The sequence below is a fragment of the Poecilia formosa genome, unplaced genomic scaffold (genome assembly GCF_000485575.1).
Source record: "Poecilia formosa unplaced genomic scaffold, Poecilia_formosa-5.1.2 Scaffold13, whole genome shotgun sequence".
In the NCBI taxonomy this organism is placed as follows: domain Eukaryota; kingdom Metazoa; phylum Chordata; class Actinopteri; order Cyprinodontiformes; family Poeciliidae; genus Poecilia; species Poecilia formosa.
The window spans coordinates 3,434,312-3,453,492 of record NW_006799952.1 but is presented as its reverse complement, the minus strand read 5'-3'; the positions used below and the strand labels follow the sequence as shown (position 1 = coordinate 3,453,492).

The following is a 19,181-nucleotide window of genomic DNA, read 5'->3' as shown; positions in this document are numbered from 1 at the left end:
TTTTATTATTATTTAATTTCATTTTTGAGGGACTGTGTGCATGGTGGCTCAACTGGTAGCACTGCTACGGTGCCGCAAGAGGGCTCTTGTGTCTTTCTACATTTTTATCACTGTTCCAATCTTGTAATGGTACGGATTCCCTGTAGGTGGCAGCATTTTATGTGGAACAAAAAAGCAGTCGGTAAACATGACTGTGGTTATTAAATAGTGCATGTCTTTGTATGTACTTTATGAAATTATTATGATTGCTACGTTTTTTTCAAAAATCATTCGCAATTTCCTGAGCTCTCTACATAGAAATATCTATGTACAATGTCTATACATAAAAAAATGTTGAACAAAAGGCAACTGGATTTTTTTTTTTTTTTACAATTGGATTCTATTGAGAGAATTCTTTGAATTAGGTGAAATGTATTGTATTATTTCAGTAACAGAATATTAGGAATGCACAGGGCTAATATTCAGACATGGATACAATGTCTTCCAGGGTCTGTCACACAGAGAAATTCAATGAAATACCAATTAAATCCAATTAGATTCAGAATATTAATTTAGCTCCAATTCACAACAACAAAAAAAGTACTCTGAAGGCGCTTTACAAACTAAATAAAAACAAATTTGTACACTGTATTGCTCATTCAATCTGACACGGATTCAAAGTAAATTACATGTTTCAAAAGATTGGATAAATCTTTTGAAACAATGCAATTAATTTAACAAAAAAGTTTTGTTTTTTTTTCCTTTATTCCAATTGGTATAAAAAGAATATATCCAAGGAAACCCAGCTGATTGAAATATTGCATCAAAGTAGTGACTAAAAAGTAACATTTTCTGGTGAAAGGTTGTAGTTTGTAGTGTTTCCAACATATTAAATAAATAATACATACAACGAAGGAAGATGTCTGAAGAGGCTCACTCTGCTCAGTTCTCTCCAGTTGGATCTTTCCTATTTCAGTTTGTTCCTCTCCAGTGCTCACTATTCCTTTATTTCCCCCCTCCCATCCCATTAACCACTGGCTTCTCTCTAGGCTGTCAGGGAAATGTGCAGCAGGTGATGTGATCAGGATCGAGAGGATTAGACCTGGGGAGTAACTGAGGAAGATTCTGTAGTGTATACTTGGAGCGATGGATAGGTGGCAGGGGAGAGACAAAGCAAGAATAGAGAGAAAAGGAGCGGGGGGGGGGAGTAGTGAGAGGCCATGAGAGGATGGTGTGTGGTTGCCAAGCAACGATTGATAACCAAATCCCCAAGCATCTTGCTTCTGCTGCCCTGCCCTCCCTCCAGGTCGGAATAAGACACATAAACCCCTGAGCACACAACTACAACACCCATGGAGTAAACTTGCTCCTTATAAAAATATTTGTATTACTTGAACTAGCAGCATAATGAAAGAAAAAAAAAAAAAACTTTCTTCTTTTCAGGAGACTAGACAAAAGGAAGCGCGAGAATATGCAGCAAATATTCCAAATCTAATTTCCTAAAGCAGCTATGATGGATGACTCTGAGACTCACTAAGCTGTTATTATATTTTTTCTCATATTGTTTTCACAAAATCTGTCAAATCGATACATCTTGTCCCTCAATCTGATGTTTTCGACTGAAGGCTTTGCAATCAACCTCTGTAAAGTCTCATCTGTCTCTGCCTGTTGCAAATGCTGAAATGTTGCATAGCATTTTAAAAAGCAAAGCCCTGATTCTGTATTCAGAATGCGTTTGCCAGTGTGGGTGGTAGTCAGGTGTTTCTTCATAGGGAAGCAAAAAATAAAAAATAAAATAAAAAAAATAAAAAACATACAAACAAAAGAAAGAAAAAGCAATTTGTTAGTGACAACATGGGATGCTGTAGAACACACCAGGAGGGCAAGGTATTACATACGTTTCTGAAGTTTCCTTGGAAACATATTATACAGTTAATTCAATATTTTTCCAAAAAAATAAAAAAATAATAAAATAAAATAAAATAAAAAGAAATGTTAAAATGCATTTAGTTAAACTAAAGAATAACATGACAAGATTTGCTTTATTTCTCCCTCCTCTCGCCGATCAGAGCGGGCAGAAGGAGGGAGGGTGAGACAGAAGCAGCCTGAGATCTCCGGCTCAGGTACCTGTTAGAGCGCAGGATGGCCGAGTCATCAGATTAAAGGTGTCAGGGTTTGTTAATCTGTGAGGGAGGAACAGGCTGCGCCGCTTGCGCAAGTCGCTCCATTCATCGGCGACAGCGGCGGCGGCGGCGGGGAAGCGAAGCAGATTGGATACTGACGCACATCGGGGAATTTCCCCTTCTTTTTCTCTCCCCTTTACAATGGATACCTGCAGGGTACGAACCTGGCTGTTCCTGCTCCTGCTGTGGCAGGAGGGCTGTTTGCCATCCCAGTTCCCCACACAGCTCATGTAAGTATAGCCCCCATGTAATCCTGTTTCGAGCTTTAAGGTTTTTGCCAGACTGCTTGTTGCAAGCGCTCATTCTTTCAGCATCACAGTAGGTTTAAGGGCTGCGATTTTTATTTATATTTTTAATGAGCCACTCTGACTGCGTGGGCGTGAGAGCGGGGACCGATGTCCGGCTGCCCGGTTCATTCATGCGCCGATGGTCATCTTTAGAGAGACACATTGATGGCAGAAAGTATTTCATCTCAGCCCTGTCTGCTCGCATCCTGACGTTGATAAATGTTAGTCACCAAAATCGGCAGATTGTCGCCGGTGGCCACGCTCAGCCGTGACAGCTCCTCAATGAAGTTGTAGAGGAGTTACAATCGCTGCCCTCCAGCCTAATGCTGTATTTAAAATTGACAGAGGAAAAATCCTTACATGTCTCCAGTGAGCTATCTCTCCTGTAGGTTTGTTTCTACGTGTTCACAATTTCAATAAATACTTTGAACTGAAGATATATCCCATTCACTAATTTTCACAATCAGAACAATTGGGGATATTTGCTTCTTGAAATTCATACCAAGTGCTGGAGGGAAAAAAATGCAAGCGGGAGTGAAATTTTTCATTGGATTTTACAGATCCAGCAAGAAGTCACAGCCCATAGGCTTCAGTAGTAATTCACAGTTAGAAAACCAACACTTCCTTTGCACAAGCAGTGGTACAAACAAAGCTTTATCATCACAAGGACATATTTAACTTCGATCTCAGCCAGGTCTTACTATGAACAGCGTGTTGATATCCTGAGAATATTTGGTGAGGCTGCATATTCAGCTAAACCAGCGAAACCAGGAATTAAAGAAGTCCTTTAAAGGGACTTATTACAATTGAATATCTGGCCAAATTTGAATATTTTCATCTATTCATAGTAACTATTGTGTTTACCACTCTTACTCATATGTCTATCGATGATAGACCAATTACTACTACGATTTATGATGCCTATAGAGTTGCAAATTCCTGGGGAAATTTGATCATTTCAACAGAACAAAGTTCATGGCCTTGATATCCATGTCAATGCATACAAAGGATCCAAAAAAATACAGTTTCAAAAATACTAAATCTTTAGTGAGGTGCGAGAGAAAGTGCTAGAGTGAGTGAAATTATTTAAAGCCGCATGGAACAGAGAAATTGCACACTCCACATCTGTCACCTGTTGCTGAGCACTGCAAGTAAGCTGGCTGAAAATGGCTCCGACATGCTTACCTGATTTACAAGAAAGAAAAATTCAGCTGTGGTACTGACAATCAGTTGGTGAATGCAAAGAAACTAAAGGAATATCATGAATGATATTTAGCCCTTGTGCGTGCGAGGCAAACGTAGAGGACTATGAAAAATGACACAAGTTTTACGTGTGTGGGGTCGGTTGGACCCCATTTCTACATACAAGAAATGGGGTCCAATTTACAAACTATACACACTGTCTATAAATAGTCAACTACTCCAATGGAGCAGACAGCCTGACTAGTTAGCCAATTAGTATCAGCTGGTTGTTTAAATGGTATTTTGCAAATTGAAGAACAACTAAAATGTATAATATTGTGCCCCTCCATGAAAATTCATTTGAAAAAAAAAAAAAAAGAAGCCAGCACAATATATGTGTGCAAAAATAACACAAACTATATCAGATGGACATAATAAAGTGACACTATTTTATTTTAACTATGGATTATCAAAATTTTAATGACGCCATAAAATCCATTTTATTTGCATGCTGACAAATTGTTTTGATTTCAAATTTAGGTAAAAATAATCTCCATTTTAAAATGATAGATATTATTTCAAAAGTATTTTGCCTGTTCTTGTTATAGCAAAACTAAATAATCTCAAAGCCCTTTTTGCTGCCAAAGCAGGTATGGCCTATTGAGATATGGACTCCACTCGACCTCTGAAAGTGTGCTAATATCTGATACCAAGATGTTACTGCAGCTCCAAATCCTTTAAGTCCACTTCTGAAGAAGTGACTTCATGGGTCTAGTTTGTGCAGCACATTCCACAGAGAGTCCTTGGATAGAAATTTAGGGATTGTGGAGGCCAAGTCAACATCTGAAAACCCACTGTTGTGATTCTCAAACTATTCCTGAAGTATTTTTGCTTTGTGACAGGACCCACTATTCTGTTCTTAGGCTAAATAAAATCACAAGTCATAAGAGATTACATGAAATGTACATCTTCTGGAATAATACTTAGGTATGGGGCAGCTATGGTAACACCAAGACTTGTGACATCATTTTAGATTGGAAAATTAACTGCTACTACTAATAAGGATGATCTAAATTATGAAGACTAAATACAAAAAAATGAAATACCGCATCAGTCCTTTATATGTTTGTTTTATAGTTAACCCTTTATATCTATATATATCTATATAGATCTAGATAGATAGATAGATAGATAGATAGATAGATAGATAGATAGATAGATAGATATATAGATAGATAGATAGATAGATAGATATACAATTATGAAAACAACTGGGTAAACATGTTGAAAAAGAAAAGGTAATGAAGTTTGAAATGTTCAATTTTCAAAAGTATGTTCATACACAAACAGAATAACTAAAAAGAAACTCAGCAAACTTCAAAAATGCACCCTACTGAATTATTCTGTTTAAGCAGTAAAAGACTGGGAAGAAACTTGGCAGCTGCTTGTCTGTCAAGTGAAAGAATCTGATATTTTGCAAATTTCAAATACCATTAAGTTCCTCAGCTCTGGATATGAAACATATTACAATATCTTACAGACCTGGAGCAACATTTTAGAGGATATTTTCAAATGAGAAAGTAAGCTTAGTGTTAACAGCAATGATTAGTGGTGGCTATATTTATGAATCACTATAAATCCAAATTGATAACTGTTGTGAAAAGCTATTGGGACATACAGGGAGGTCAGTGGATTTAAGTCCAAACATATCTTTTCTAGGCACCGTTTTGTATGTGGGTCACTTAAAAAAAAAATGAATGTGAAATCTGGGTAGTTAGTTAAGAGCTGGACCAGAGAAGCTCAAATTGTTGTCGGGCATTAGTTGGTGTTTTTATGCCACATTCTGTTTTGCTGTCTGGACTGAACAGCCTCTGTCTTTGCTTCTTTAATGATGTGTAATTAGACTGTAGTTTGGTACAGCCGCCCACTGAGATCCACACTACAGGCCAGCTCATTGCACCCCCCCCCCCCCCCCCCCCCCCCTGGCTCTAGTGTGACTATATCACAAACATCTGTCTCTCTGTGTCTTGCATTGGGTTTCTGCCCCTCGTTCTGTTTTCACACTCATTTGCTCTTCCTGCGTCTGTAAAAACAATGTAGGGCAATGTCTGACCCAGTTGCCATATGGATGTGTTTATGTGTGTGTGTGTGCGTGTGTGTGTTTAATTATCCAGCATTGTACCACAGGCTGCAGTAATCAAAGCTCAGCAACCGGAGCAGAAAAATCTCGCTACCTCAGCTCAGCCACACCAACTTTATTACGTTTTATTAGCTTTCAGCATCACTGTGTTATGATAGCCATTGTACGTGCAATCAGTCATAAGTTGCTAAACACGAGTCATCCTAAGCAATAAAGAAGTGATTGTACGTATTACCTCATAATATTTATAGTAATATAAAAATGTATGGAATTTTGCTATTAGTGTTGTTGGGACACTAAATAAACATAATCCAATAATTTTTTTGACATAATAGACAAAATAGTAAATTTATGTGCATAAAGGTTTTTATTACTCTGAAAAACCTGAAGCAGTGCACCACATATCATATTTAAATATAATGTGCCCCTTCAAATACCTGCATTAAATTGATGCCTTTTAAAAAGAGAAATGTCTTACTTGCTCGCACATCAAATATAAATTTAGGATAATACATTTGGATTGCAATATTTACTCTGGTCCACTGTGATTTGAGAAAAAAACAAAGAGTGTAAAAGAAGAGATTTACCCAAATTTACTGATTTAATATGCCTATAAACAATGAATACAAATTAAGCAGCAAAACAGAAAAAATAACTCCAGCATAATCTGAGGATAAACCGACACAAACAGTCTTTTGGAAAGGTCAATGTTGATACAACGCAGAAAAAACACTGAGCTCTTTATTACAGAGCTCTAATGGAATATACTTGAATATCACTAGCTGCATTCAAGGCACACTTTGGGAGTACCAGGTTGAATCCAATTTTGCCTTCAGAGCTGCCTTCTTTATGGCACAGATTTAAAAAAAATGTCAGAATCATTCGTAAGGAATATTTTAGTTAGATGGACATCACTCAATTGCTGCAGTTTTAACATCCAAGCTATTGAATGTCCTGTTCCACCGCATCCTAAAGGTACCCCACTGGACTTAGAGCTGGTGACTGTGGAGGCCAATGAAAAGCAGGGAACCGATTGCCATGTTAAAGAAATTAATTTGAGATACTCTGGGATATGGTATACTTTTGGCAGCAGCCATGAGAGGAAGGGTACAATGTGACTGTAAAGGGAAGGATGTGGTGGTGCATCAAAATTCAGGTAGGCTGGAGTGTTTTGACAATCCTCACTTGGGGCAAAAAAGTGCCCAAAAAATGCACATTATTACACCACCACTAGCCTGATCTGATGATGCCAGGTAGAGTGGATCCATGCTTTCATGGTGTTTGTACCACATTTCAACAACATCATAATCTTTGCATCTTAAATCAAGACTCATTAGATAAGGAGAACATTTTTCTAAGCTGGTATTGTCCAAACTTGATGAGTTTATGTGACTTAAAGCCTCAGTTTCCTGTTTGTAGCTGACAGGTATAGCAACACTGTGATTTTTTGCAAATACATACCTTGGTTGTAATGAGTGGCTAATGAGCTACTTACGTATATCAAAGCAGTCTGCCCAGTCTCCTCTGACATCTCTCATCAAGCCAGTTCTGTCCTCACAACTGATGCTCACTGGGCATTTCTCTTCTTCAGATAATTCTCTGTTAAACCCAACAGATGGTTGTGTGTGAAAATCCCAGGAGATTGGTGGTTTCTGAAATAGTCAGACGGGCCTGTCTGGCACCAACAACCCTGTCATGTTCAAAGTCAATTAAATATCTTTTATACCCTATTATGACACTCCGCTTGAACTGCACCAAGTTGTCTTCACTGTGTCTGGATGCATGAATGCATTTAGTTGCCATTGCGTGTTTGGCTGATTCAATGTTTGTGTTACAAAGCATTAAACAAATGCGTCTAAAAAGTGTCTGGTGAGTTTGTAGCACAAAAATATCTGCAAAAATCAGCTGCCATCTTTATGTTCTTAATACATTAAAAGTACATCATATAATTTATTATTAGATAATATCTTTAATCTTCAGCCAGATGGTGCTTATATTTCAGGCGTCAGTTATATTTATGATTTTTTTTTTTTTTTTTTTTTGCCACACATTCTCCTCACCACTGTCTATTGATGAGGGGATGGACTAACCTGACTGTTCCGTCTTTCCCCTCTGGTTTTTCACATAATGGTATGATCCCATACTCTCAAACGTGATTGGCTACAGAGCTGTCATGCTAATCAAAACAAAATTCTGTTGTAAGTAGAGCACTTGCACTGAGAGTGAGAACTGAGCAGCAGAAAAGAAAAAGTGATGAAACGCCTCCCTCTCTCGTTTTTCTCTCGTGTGCCGCTTATTGCGCTGCTGTTTTTGTAGCCCCTCCCCTTACAATGAAGAACGGCTCTCAGTGATGTGAGTAACGTCGTTAGAGCTTTTCAGTTTGAACCGGAGCGCGTTGTAATTGATGGGAATGTAGAAATCAGAAGAGAGAAAGATTAGGAGGACCAAACGGAGGAAGAAGCTGGTGTTTCTGCTGTTGTTGTCATCTTCAGCTTCAGAAATTAAACAATGAATGACCCATACCTCTAGTATGGACTGTGTGTAAGTAGCTCTATGTCCGGTCTGTTTAGGGTCTGGTCTTCGGTCCGGTGTTGGGTCCTTGGTTTCACATTCAGTATGTTAGAACAGGTGTAGCTCCGTTATCGTTTAAAAGACTTTCAAACGTTTGCTCAAGTTGTCTGGATGCTTCTTCCAACGTCCTTCACTCACTAGCGGTTAGCAGGGGTTTTGGCGCTTGGTGGATAAAAACAGTTGGCGCCACACTGCATTAGCTTGGAAAGGTACGACCACTTGTTAGTTTTGGTCCTCCAGACGTTGTGTTCGGCTCTCTCCAACGCTTTTTCTTTCTTCTTTTTTTTTTTTTTTCTTGTAGGAAGTGTTCCATTCTTATTTCACTTTTTCCGCGGTCATAGACCTTGGTGTTGTCTAAATGTACACCAGTCAAACAGACCCAATCGCGCCATCAACCCAGCATGCATTGCGCAAATGAAAAAATGGCGACCTCCATGGGTAAAAAAATATAACAAAAGACATACTATTTTTAAAGTAGTTATGAGTTTTCATGTATCAAAAACAGCATTTCTTAGGTAATAGGAAAATTACAACATATTTAGGGCAACATGGTGAGCTAATCGTGGGTTAGGGTTAGGGTTTAACATTAAATACACCCTTCTCAACAGGCGAGGGCACACTTTCTCTGTCTATGATCACATATTTCTATGACTTGAAACCATTCCTCCCTCCCTAGCATCTCCAGGCCCGGCCCCCCATCCAGCCCGGTTTGGGGGGGCAGCAGCCCCCCCAGCCCCCCTATTATTCCGCGCCTGCATCTTGCTTCTGAATGTAAATTCATAGTGTCAAGTGACATGTTAGTCTTAGGACTTCTTAATGGATATATATCAATGGACATAGGAAAAAATGTTAAGGGTAAGAATAATGAATGGTTGGAAGTGTGGAAATAAGATGGCCTTTGATCGTTTGCAATTTTGTGTAAAATTTTATAGACATCTTGCAGCAAATAAGAATGCAGAGTATAAACAAACATTGAAGCAATACAGTAAAAGATACATTCAGGAGAGAAATGCCAAGGTGAGGGCCTGCTGAATGGGGATTTCACATGAAAAAAATCTAGTAGACAACCAGGGAAATGCATCTGCAAAGGAAGCTAATTTATTTAGTGTTTTTTTTTTGTTTGTTTGTTTGTTTTTGTTTGTTTTTTTGCCGTTTTGCAGACTCTACTCCATATGAACATAATATGTGCCGGAAAAAAGAAGAATAATTTATTTTTCTAAAATTATTAAATTGAGCATCACATTTAATTTAGATAGTGCCCAGTCACTGCTGGGGAGGCATTTTTGTTATTTGTGAAATGGTGAAAATAAAGGATCTCGTTTTCCTACTGGATCTCCTCCTTCCACTATTTCCAACAGAAACCTTCTTTGGCCTTTAACTCAGGGATGCCACCTATTAGACACGATCTAATAGATCTTATTGATCTTCCACAAGGTCTCAACAGTTTATCAAGGTAGTACTGAAATAAAAAAATAAAAAACCCTCTGCAATTTCTGAACTTCAACAATGTAGAAAAACAACATTTTAATTAAAATAAGATTGCAGAGCAATAGACGCCCCAGCAGAATTAAATCCACATTTGACTGCTTCATATGTACAAATTAACATCAACACATTTTCCACGTTTTACTACTTTCAAGGCTTAGGTTTAACATTCCTTCAGTTATGTTAAATCCCCCACAGGATTTCCTAGTTTGTAAGTCAAATATCAAAATATCTTGACTTTTATTGTTTCTCTGCTCAGCTTTTTCACATTGTGTTATTCCCTCTGGTATCACTTTGCAAAGTGTTTCATCTTTCTCCTTTAGTGTACTTTGTCTGAACTTTCCACATCCACTGCATGTTTTTTGTCTCTTGTTTCTTCTTGATTTTATTTATATTATGGATCACTTTTTTTCATGCGTTTACTCACAAATAAACTTATTCTGTAAACGCACTGTCAAAAAATAAATAATTACATGGGCATGGATAGACCAATTTGCCATTGCAGCTGTAGTAGAATGTGCAGAGTATTGTGTGATATTTTTACTTTTGGAACATCACTGAAAAGCTAATCAGATGTTACTTAAAAAAGTGAAACTAGAGTATTACATGGATTCATGTAATCTGTCGCTTTATGTCAAAAGTGATTATATTAAATTAGTTCATTATTTCCAGTGTTTACTTCAGGTAATTTTTATGATTAAGTCTTGGGCTCTTGTAAACCAGATGCTGATACTTTTAGCATGGACTTGTGGCCAGTCCAGTTGGAACATGAATCCATAAAGTTTGTCAGCATAGGAAAGAACCAAGAACTCAAACTTCTTCCTATATGGCTGAACTGACAATAGACTTAATAAAAAAAAACAGTGGACCAACACCAGATGACTTAGCTTCTGAAATCATCTAATACTGTGGAAGCTTCACACTACACCTTGTGCAACCTGGATTCTCTGTAATCTCTTTCTTCAGCTCCTCGGACCTTGATTTCCAAATGAAATGCAAAATTTGCTTTCATCTGAAAAGAGGACTTTACACCACCTACCAACAGTCCAGTCCTTTTTTCTCCTTCTGAATTGATGAAAAGTAATTTGTATTTTGATTTAGCTGAGCTGCACCTGTGTTGTGGTAATATTGTATTTTGATAACATTGCTATAACAGAGCATGGCCTCACACAACTTTCCCCTGATGGCTGACCATTACCTGATTGTTTGACTTTATGTTTGAACTCTTTGATAGAAAATACAACAGCTGGCAGCAGGTGACGCGTGTTTTATCAAATGACTTTGTATTTGTTCCTGGTCAGTCATGCTAGATTAAATGACACTCTGCTTGACCTGCAGGAGGGAATGTTGTTGCTCCTGTTTATTTCCTTGCGATGTGACTGAACGTTTCAGCCACTTGATGGGTATAGAATGGCATGAATGACAGTTTAATTGTGCCTTGAAAGCTTTTGATGTCTCTTCTACACTGGTAACATTTTAGTTACAAGATTGATTCTGTGCTTCGCTTTGTCCCACAGGATTAAGGAATGGGTTGATCAAATGCAGAAAGAGCTCGTCACCTTGGCAGACACAGCCACAGCAGGGCAGAGCCTCACTCAGGTAAAATGTGTGAAAACCACATTCTTATAAAGGCGATATTCTGTCACTGACTAACATTTAGACAGTGAAACTACTCTCTGTCTTCAAATTCAATTATGTTTTATTAATTTAATTCATTTTTAAGCACATTTACACATAATTCTAAATATGATGTATTGACTAGCATAAAGACAATTCCAATTACTAATAGTTTTGTTTGCTGTCTTTTCATCTAGATTTTTCTGAAAAATCAGCATCTCTATACTGTGGAGCAAAATGATGCAGAAGAGCTGGTGGCCAGAGCTGCCAGGAATATAGAACAGCTGCTGCGGAAGAGGTCTGCTGCCTTGGAGGTAGGACGCACTGCAAGCAGGGGAACCAACTGTCAGTTTGCAAATTTATGTAGATGTTGATGCTGTGCAGGACAAACTTTTTCTCCACAAGGGCTGGAAGGGAAAACATTTTTCAGTTTGTTCCTTTTCTTTCCCAAAACTGTGCATAGATTTGGACATGTAAGATGGTGACAGTTGTTATTCCAATATTTTTTATTTATTGTTGCGTAAAATAGAAGTAATGATGATGCTTTTAAGTGACATAAATTTGGTGGTTTATGCACTCATTTGCTTAGCTGAATTGATTGGTCTGTTTCAAATCAATGTTAAAGCTGAAATTTCTCACTCAGAAAGGCCAAATACAGATTTGATTAGCAAAACTACATGAACTTTCATAGTTTTCAAAGGGTCGTCTAAAAAATGTTTCTCTTTTACTGTGTTGCTGGTTTCAAAATCCAAATTAGTTCATGTTTGTATTTGAGATATGCACTTGGTGCAGACTTGAACTTAAAAAAAAACAAAAAAACAATTGTCCTGTTCATCAAAATACCTTAATATAGTGTTATTCAACCACTGTGCCGCGGCACACTAGTGTACCGTGAGTGATTGTCAGGTGTGCTGTGGAAATTATCCAATTTCACCTACCGTATTTTCCGGACTATAAGCCGCTACTTTTTTCCTGCACTTTGAACATGTGGCTTTTCTGTGGATTTTTCTTCAACCACCAGGGGGCTCTTTAGCAGGAAGTGAATCATTGGAAGTCAAAAAAATTGAAGGTATGGTTTATAGTATGGTGCGCTCATAGTCTGGAAAATACGGTAATTGATCTTAAAAGATTTTTTGAAAATGAATTAATTATCTGCGAATAATGCCATCTTTGAGTGTCTCTGCTGTAGTAGTGACTAGAGGCGTAATCATGGTAGTATAGGTACAGAGCATTTTACATTAAAACAAGAGAATTAGTGATGCATGAATAGTATCATTCATGCATCACTGATGTTAGTGATGTTACTATTCATACATCACACACGACAGTGTTGTGGCACTGTTCAGGTGTATTTTTGAAGTGGACATGTTAAGTGCAATTTGAAATAAGAAATGTAAAATATGATAAAAAGTAAATGTTTGTGTTTATATGATTCCTTTTCAAGATGCTTTGATAAGAATGACTATATATGTAATATAGGCGGCTACAGAGTATCTTTGTTTACATTTTTGGTTGGTGGTGTGCCTCGAGATTTTTTCAACTAGAAAAATGTACCTTGGCTCAAAAAAGGTTGAAAAACACGGCCTTAATATACCTAAATACCTTTTAAAGCTAGTCTTAAAACCCATCTATTTTACTTGGCTTTCAACTCCAGCGGGATCTAGTTTTAAATTGTATGTTGGTTGGTTTGTTTTTAAACTGTAAGAGTTTTTATTTGTTTATGTTTATTTGTTTTTTATTGTTGCGTTTTAATGTACAGCACTTTGTATCAGCTGTGGTTGTTTTAAAGTGCTTTATAAATAAAGTTGGTATGGTATGGTAATATTTAAATCACTCCTCTTTGTTGATATCTGCTGCTAAGACATTTGAACTATTTAGTCTTAGAACTCTAAAACATCTTTTAATTTCTAATGAGGTGAACATTACGCTGTAACAATATTTAAACTAATTCATGAGTCTTATGCCTCATGCTCATGTGTTAAATTAGGCCAAGGAGAAAGCAGTACATCATTTAAATTCAGAAGCTATGGCAAACTAGTGTTGTAGGTAGAATATTGTGCATCCACTTAAAGAGGGTTTAGTTCAGTAACAACAGACAAGACTTCTGGTACCTTTAACCAGGTAATATAGCCTTAAAAAAGTATATCAGAAGATAGTAAGGATAATGAAAATACAAAGACAAGTACGTATCCATCTGACCAATAATCAGACCACACAGATGCTAAACAGTCACTAAATCTCAAAATGTTCTGTTGACAGAATGTTGTCAAACAAACAAAACACTCTGTGTTTAGGATATTATTTTTCATAATATCCTAAGACTAGGATATTATGGACAGTTGACAGGATGCCAGTACAGATATAAGCTGTATGAGCACCAAAACATCAGACCAATGTTCCAAGACCGGCTCCTGGAAGAAGAGATTTTAAAGCTGCAGTGCTTCATAGTACTTGCTGTAGGCTAGTTTTTCAGCCTAATGTATTTCCAATACAGTAGAATGTAGCTGAAAAATATGTTAAATATTTAGAGCATGATCAGTCACACAGTGACTGTTCTCAATAATTATTGAGTGAGAATAAAAGCTGTTTTAAGAAATGCTGCCGAATACAAAGAAAAAAAAAATCACAACTGACACATTTATTATAACTTGGATAGAAGCTGAACACTGACACATTTAAAACAAAACGGTGCGAGCAGAACAGCAGCCTAGATGTTAAAGAATCTGACAGGGAACTTGGAGCAACATAAATTTTACAACATATGTTTCAAATTCTAGTTTCAAAACATCGGGTGAAAAACAGCAGCACAAAGAGCAGAATAAAAGTAGTATGTTTGATAACAGCTGAACAAATTACTCGCCCTTTAATGAAGGCAGTAATAAACATTCATTTTCCTTCTGTCAGTTTATCAGACCACAACTCATTCTTATCACCACCTTTTGATCCAGAGTTGTTTTGTTTTTCCACGAAGTTATATTGAGACTGTTAATCCAAAAATCTGTGACATTGAAAACAGCTTTACTGTTACTGAGATGTTTACATTTCTGGTGAAATATATGCATCTGTGATATTTCACTTAATCCTACTTGATTTTAAATGGGTGACTTGTGAACATGTTGAGTTAATAATTTGGTGTTAGGTTCATTTTAGAAAACACAACTTTTCTGATTGTTCGCTTTATTTTATGTGAATAATTTTATATAGTAATTGCCAGCTATTTTTGTACGGATCTGACCAGTAGCTTATATATGGACGTACAGACTGAAGGGCAGGTGAAACATATTAAATAGCAGAATTCAGAAACTGAGGTTCATCTTATTATTCCTTCAGCAGTATGGGATGCAATAATGAAAACCTTGACCCTGGGGAGCTTCTTTTTTTTCCTCCCCGCCCCCTTTCTTTCCTCAGAAGTAGGTCAGCAATGCAAATCTTTATCATGAATTAAAACAATTTTAATGCACCCAGAGGGAGTTCTCAAGACTGCATACCTTGGCTTTATAAGGTCTCTTGGTAAATGTCTGATTAGAGATAGAACAAAAGTGTTTATGAAGGTTCGTATACACATATTCTGCCAAGACTCTGGCTTTCTGGTAAGTACTCTAGTGTTTTTAATATTTTTTTCACAGAACTAGTGACAAAACATTCATAAGATAAAGAGAACATATGTTTGCATAAGTGTTGGAAAACAATAGCTGTAAGAATGAAGTTGTTGTGGGTTTTAGGTATGAAGAGAAAATAGGAATTCATGGTTAGTTGGGCATGATTACTAATGTTAAGTCTAGCCCTCATACATTGATCAAAGTTATGGTTCCACGGGATGGTTAAAAAAGAGCAACATAGAATAAAGGAGGTTTTCAGATTCTTTTATGCAAAAGTTTCCTCATTGGTCTTTGTAACGAAAATCATAAATCTTAAACCAACCTTTAAGATTAAAGTGATGTTTTTCATAGGACTTTGGTTTTATTGAGAAGTAACTTTTGCTGACTGATCTCTATGTAGCGGTTTAGACTCTAAAGTTTATCTTCTAAGCACAAGAAGAGAATTTATATTAGAGCTGAGACTTGCTTTGGTGTTCAGAAGATTTGAAACAAGGTCAGGTAGGACTAGCAATGTCAAAATAATTTCAGGTCGCCTAAGGCGCTCAAACAACTTCCTCTTTGCTTTGAAGTGTTTTCAAACTTTCTTTCTCCTTTTTTTTGTTCTTATCTCTTCTAAAATCCTTCTGTCTTTGGCTGGTCCCAGTATATGTGGAGTGAAGAACTTTTAGAGGCCACAGTTTATGTAGCACAGGTGTGTAACAACAAGTGTTTGGCATGGCATGTCTACTCATGCTTCCATAAATAAGCATGTGGCAGAATGTAACATGCATTATTAATGCCTACTTGGCTGCACAATATTGAGGGAGGTTGCCTTATCAAATGTTTCTCAATGAAAACTGTGACTTGACCTACACAGGCAACATTCAGATTGCAAATTTTGTTTGATTTTGACATTTTCGTTGATATGCTAAAATTCTTGCTGCCAAATAAGTTAAAGTGTAATGCAGAACACAACAAAGATGCTCATTACAATGACTTTAACCTAACCTGGCCATTGTTGTCTTGTGCAATTCTGCTTAAATTAAATCTCGCTTACATCACAATTTGGACTTTCTCCCCTTCACTGCGATCCTCACCGGTAGATTTTCTACCAGGCCATAAATTACTATTAACGGACCGAACCTCGTACGGCTCAGCGCTTCTCTCTTTGAAATAGTTGTTTAAAGCGCAGGCAATTTTGCGAAAGCTTCATAGCGTCAACCTGGCACATGACATATGTTGCAGTTGGGTACAATTTAAAACATCACAGTCCCTGACTCCAGGAAGCAATAGTTTCTCCATAGCTGAGAGCCCAGACCCTCTGGGAATAGTGTAGGACATTGGTCTGGTTTTTACCAGTCTAACTTTATCCCCACAAAATACATTGAATCAGTTTGCCCGTTTCTTATGCGATGAATTGATTTCTTCGTGACACATGAAATAAAAAGCTATATGTCAGGTTTTTTCCCCAAAAAAGTAAATACTTAAATAAATGGTTTTGTTGTTTTTGTTGCAGAACTGCTGCCTGCATCTTAGCTGAAGTAAAGAATTTTAGCTAAAACAAATGCAGTGAAAGACTTAATTTTAGCAAATGCGACATTTTTATACTTAATCACTTTTGCATGTTAGGATTTTCCCTTTTTCTTCAGTCCACCATGGTCCATGTTGCTATGGACGACTACATGGGCAAAAGCTGTTGACATATTCTGTCACAGATCAGCTGCATTTACAGATTTTTACCTATGATTACATCCTTCTAAACAGGAATTTTGTCACTTATGTAGTAAAGGTGATTTTTTATTTTTTATCTTTTGCCCAAAAAAATTATCTTGGTGTTCGTTGGTTGTTCCTGCACGAGTGTTCCTCTCCCCGTCACTGCTCCCGGCTCTGCTCACTCACACTCATCCCCTTGCTCAGTGGGGATGAGTTGGTGATTTCTGTAAGATTAGAGTGAGTCAGGAATATCTGTCCACAAAGGCTATAAGGCATTTTGATCATTAAGCTGATGTGGACATGCTATGAGCAACGAGTACTTAAATGGTTGGTCTTAAATGTTAAACTTTTCTTAAATAGGGTTAGATTTATCTCTGTCTACCCAGAGAAGTTTTTGATATTGTATTCCACTGTTGCTAATGGTAGTTTAAAGATTTTAACCAAATTCGAGTAGATTTGTAACATGCTTTTTCAAAGATGTAGTACACATACGTTTCTGTTTATTATAATTGCACGATGAAAAAAACACTGATCTAATTCATGTGTAACATACTGAAAGTTCAGAACATTTCCATAAGGTTTAAGTGTCATCTATACAGAGCAGTGTTTTTTTTTTTTTTTTTTTTTTTGTCTGAAATCATCTTATTGCCCCCGTTATGTATGAGCAGGGTTAGTAGAAGACTGACACCTTTTTAGTGAAACGAAAAAGCCCAATCAAAATGTTTGTGTTGTGCAAGTAAAGTGCTGTTGCATTCCCCTCGTATAATGTCAAGTTAGATCTACTTTGCCATTTGTTTGCATACATTATAGCCAGTATTTGGCTCACTCATCTTCTTTTTAGCAGGCTGCAAAGTTTAGAGGTGAAAACCTGCTGTGAAGGTCAACGTGGGGTGAATCCAGAAGGGAACGGCTGTTATAGTTCATCTCTAAGGTTTCCAGCCTCTCCTCAGTATCTTGTCAGCCTTATATTTACTTATTTTTTTCTAGCATCAAAACTCTAAGTCTTATTTACTGCTTATTTGCATCCCTTGTAACTGGAGTTATGCAATAATTAGTTATATCTACTCATTCACATTTACTTCAGTAACTTTATGAAAAAGAAAAATACTTCTAATGGGTAGTTATATTTCACATACCTTCTACTTTTACTTGAATAATATTATTTTGAAGCAACGCTCTTACTTGAGCACAAAATGTAGCTACTCCAACTTTTCACTGAGTGAAAACAAGCACATTTCAACCAGACATTCACAGACAGACACCCACACAATTTATGATAAAGTGAGACTTCTCATATATAATACACAAGCTGGCCTGTTCAAGTGCTGTTTACTGTCCTGAGCATGGTGTGTCATTTGGAGGGCAAGAGAATATCCAGTATACAGAGCATCTAGCATAAATCTGCACTGTTCAAATATCCGTTTTTGAAAATACCAGAATTTGCATTACATTTTATATTTCTATTTGTTTGATAACAACAGCTGTAAAAAAGCAGTCCACACATCGCAAGAAATTACTCAGTACATCATTAATGAGTAGCTGTTTGTTTTATATACTTTTGCTTTACTCTTAGTTGAGTAGATGGTTTGACATTTGTTTTCTTGCTTATTAAAGTGGCACTATTAAGTAAAGTAGATTTTTTTTCCATCTTTACATCAGATTCCACTGTTATTCCCTCATCAAAAACACACCATACATGATTATTTCATGCATGTTTGAGAAATCCTTTGATCTTCCCTGGTAGCCATTCTGGGTGCTGAAATGCATGGTGTCACTGTGCTTGTTTGTTGACTAGGCTTTATCACGCATGAATATAACAAAATGTCATTAAGTGGGATTTTACAGTTAAAGTTAATATTAGCATGGCTGCTTAGATTGGAAAGCAATTTGTAAATTATCATCCAAAGGAAGCTTTATCAGCTTTTATTAGAAATTTTGTGCCAGCATTATGAGGATACCATAATTATAACACAAGTAACAAATGGAAACATATTAGCATAGGCACAGGCTGATCATTCAATCACCCTGAGGCAGCTGTATTAAAAATAGCTTACTATTTTAAAGCATCTAATTAAGTCTGGTGATGAAGTATTTTAATTATAGTTTGATGAGATTGTGATAAAGCTCTTGCATGAAAACGGCGCCTACTTTTTACATTGTGCCTAATTTGTTACGCATAATAAAATGTTATCAAATATAGTTTGGAATTTTATTTAACTTTTATAAGGTACAAATAATAAAAAAAAAGGATCACACTAACATAAGTGTATTTATGTTTTAAATTAAGATTTTTGTTACATGGAATTCTGTCTCTCACATCCTATTTGATTTAGTTATGTTTGAAAATGTGACCACATTAAGAGCATTGCATAATATATTGATTGTATGAAGTCGAGGATTTCCAGCTCTATCTACCATCTTTTTTTCTTTTTTTTTTTTTTTCTTT

The 19,181-nt window shown here is 36.7% G+C and overlaps 1 protein-coding gene across 4 annotated transcripts in view; it reads left to right on the top strand.

Moving 5' to 3' along the window:
* The first annotated feature begins 2,041 nt into the window (after positions 1-2,041).
* Positions 2,042-19,181, top strand: part of LOC103133825 (voltage-dependent calcium channel subunit alpha-2/delta-1) — an 81,710-nt gene continuing 64,570 nt past the window's right edge. For 2 of the 4 annotated variants that reach the window (XM_016668152.1, XM_016668149.1), the window contains exons 1-3: positions 2,042-2,392; positions 11,345-11,426; positions 11,642-11,758. In XM_016668152.1, coding sequence (XP_016523638.1) covers positions 2,304-2,392; positions 11,345-11,426; positions 11,642-11,758 — 288 coding nt within the window. In that variant the 5' untranslated portion in view covers positions 2,042-2,303. The remainder of the gene's footprint in view (positions 2,393-11,344; positions 11,427-11,641; positions 11,759-19,181) is intronic. The other 2 variants (XM_016668151.1, XM_016668153.1) reach the window with 2 other exon arrangements.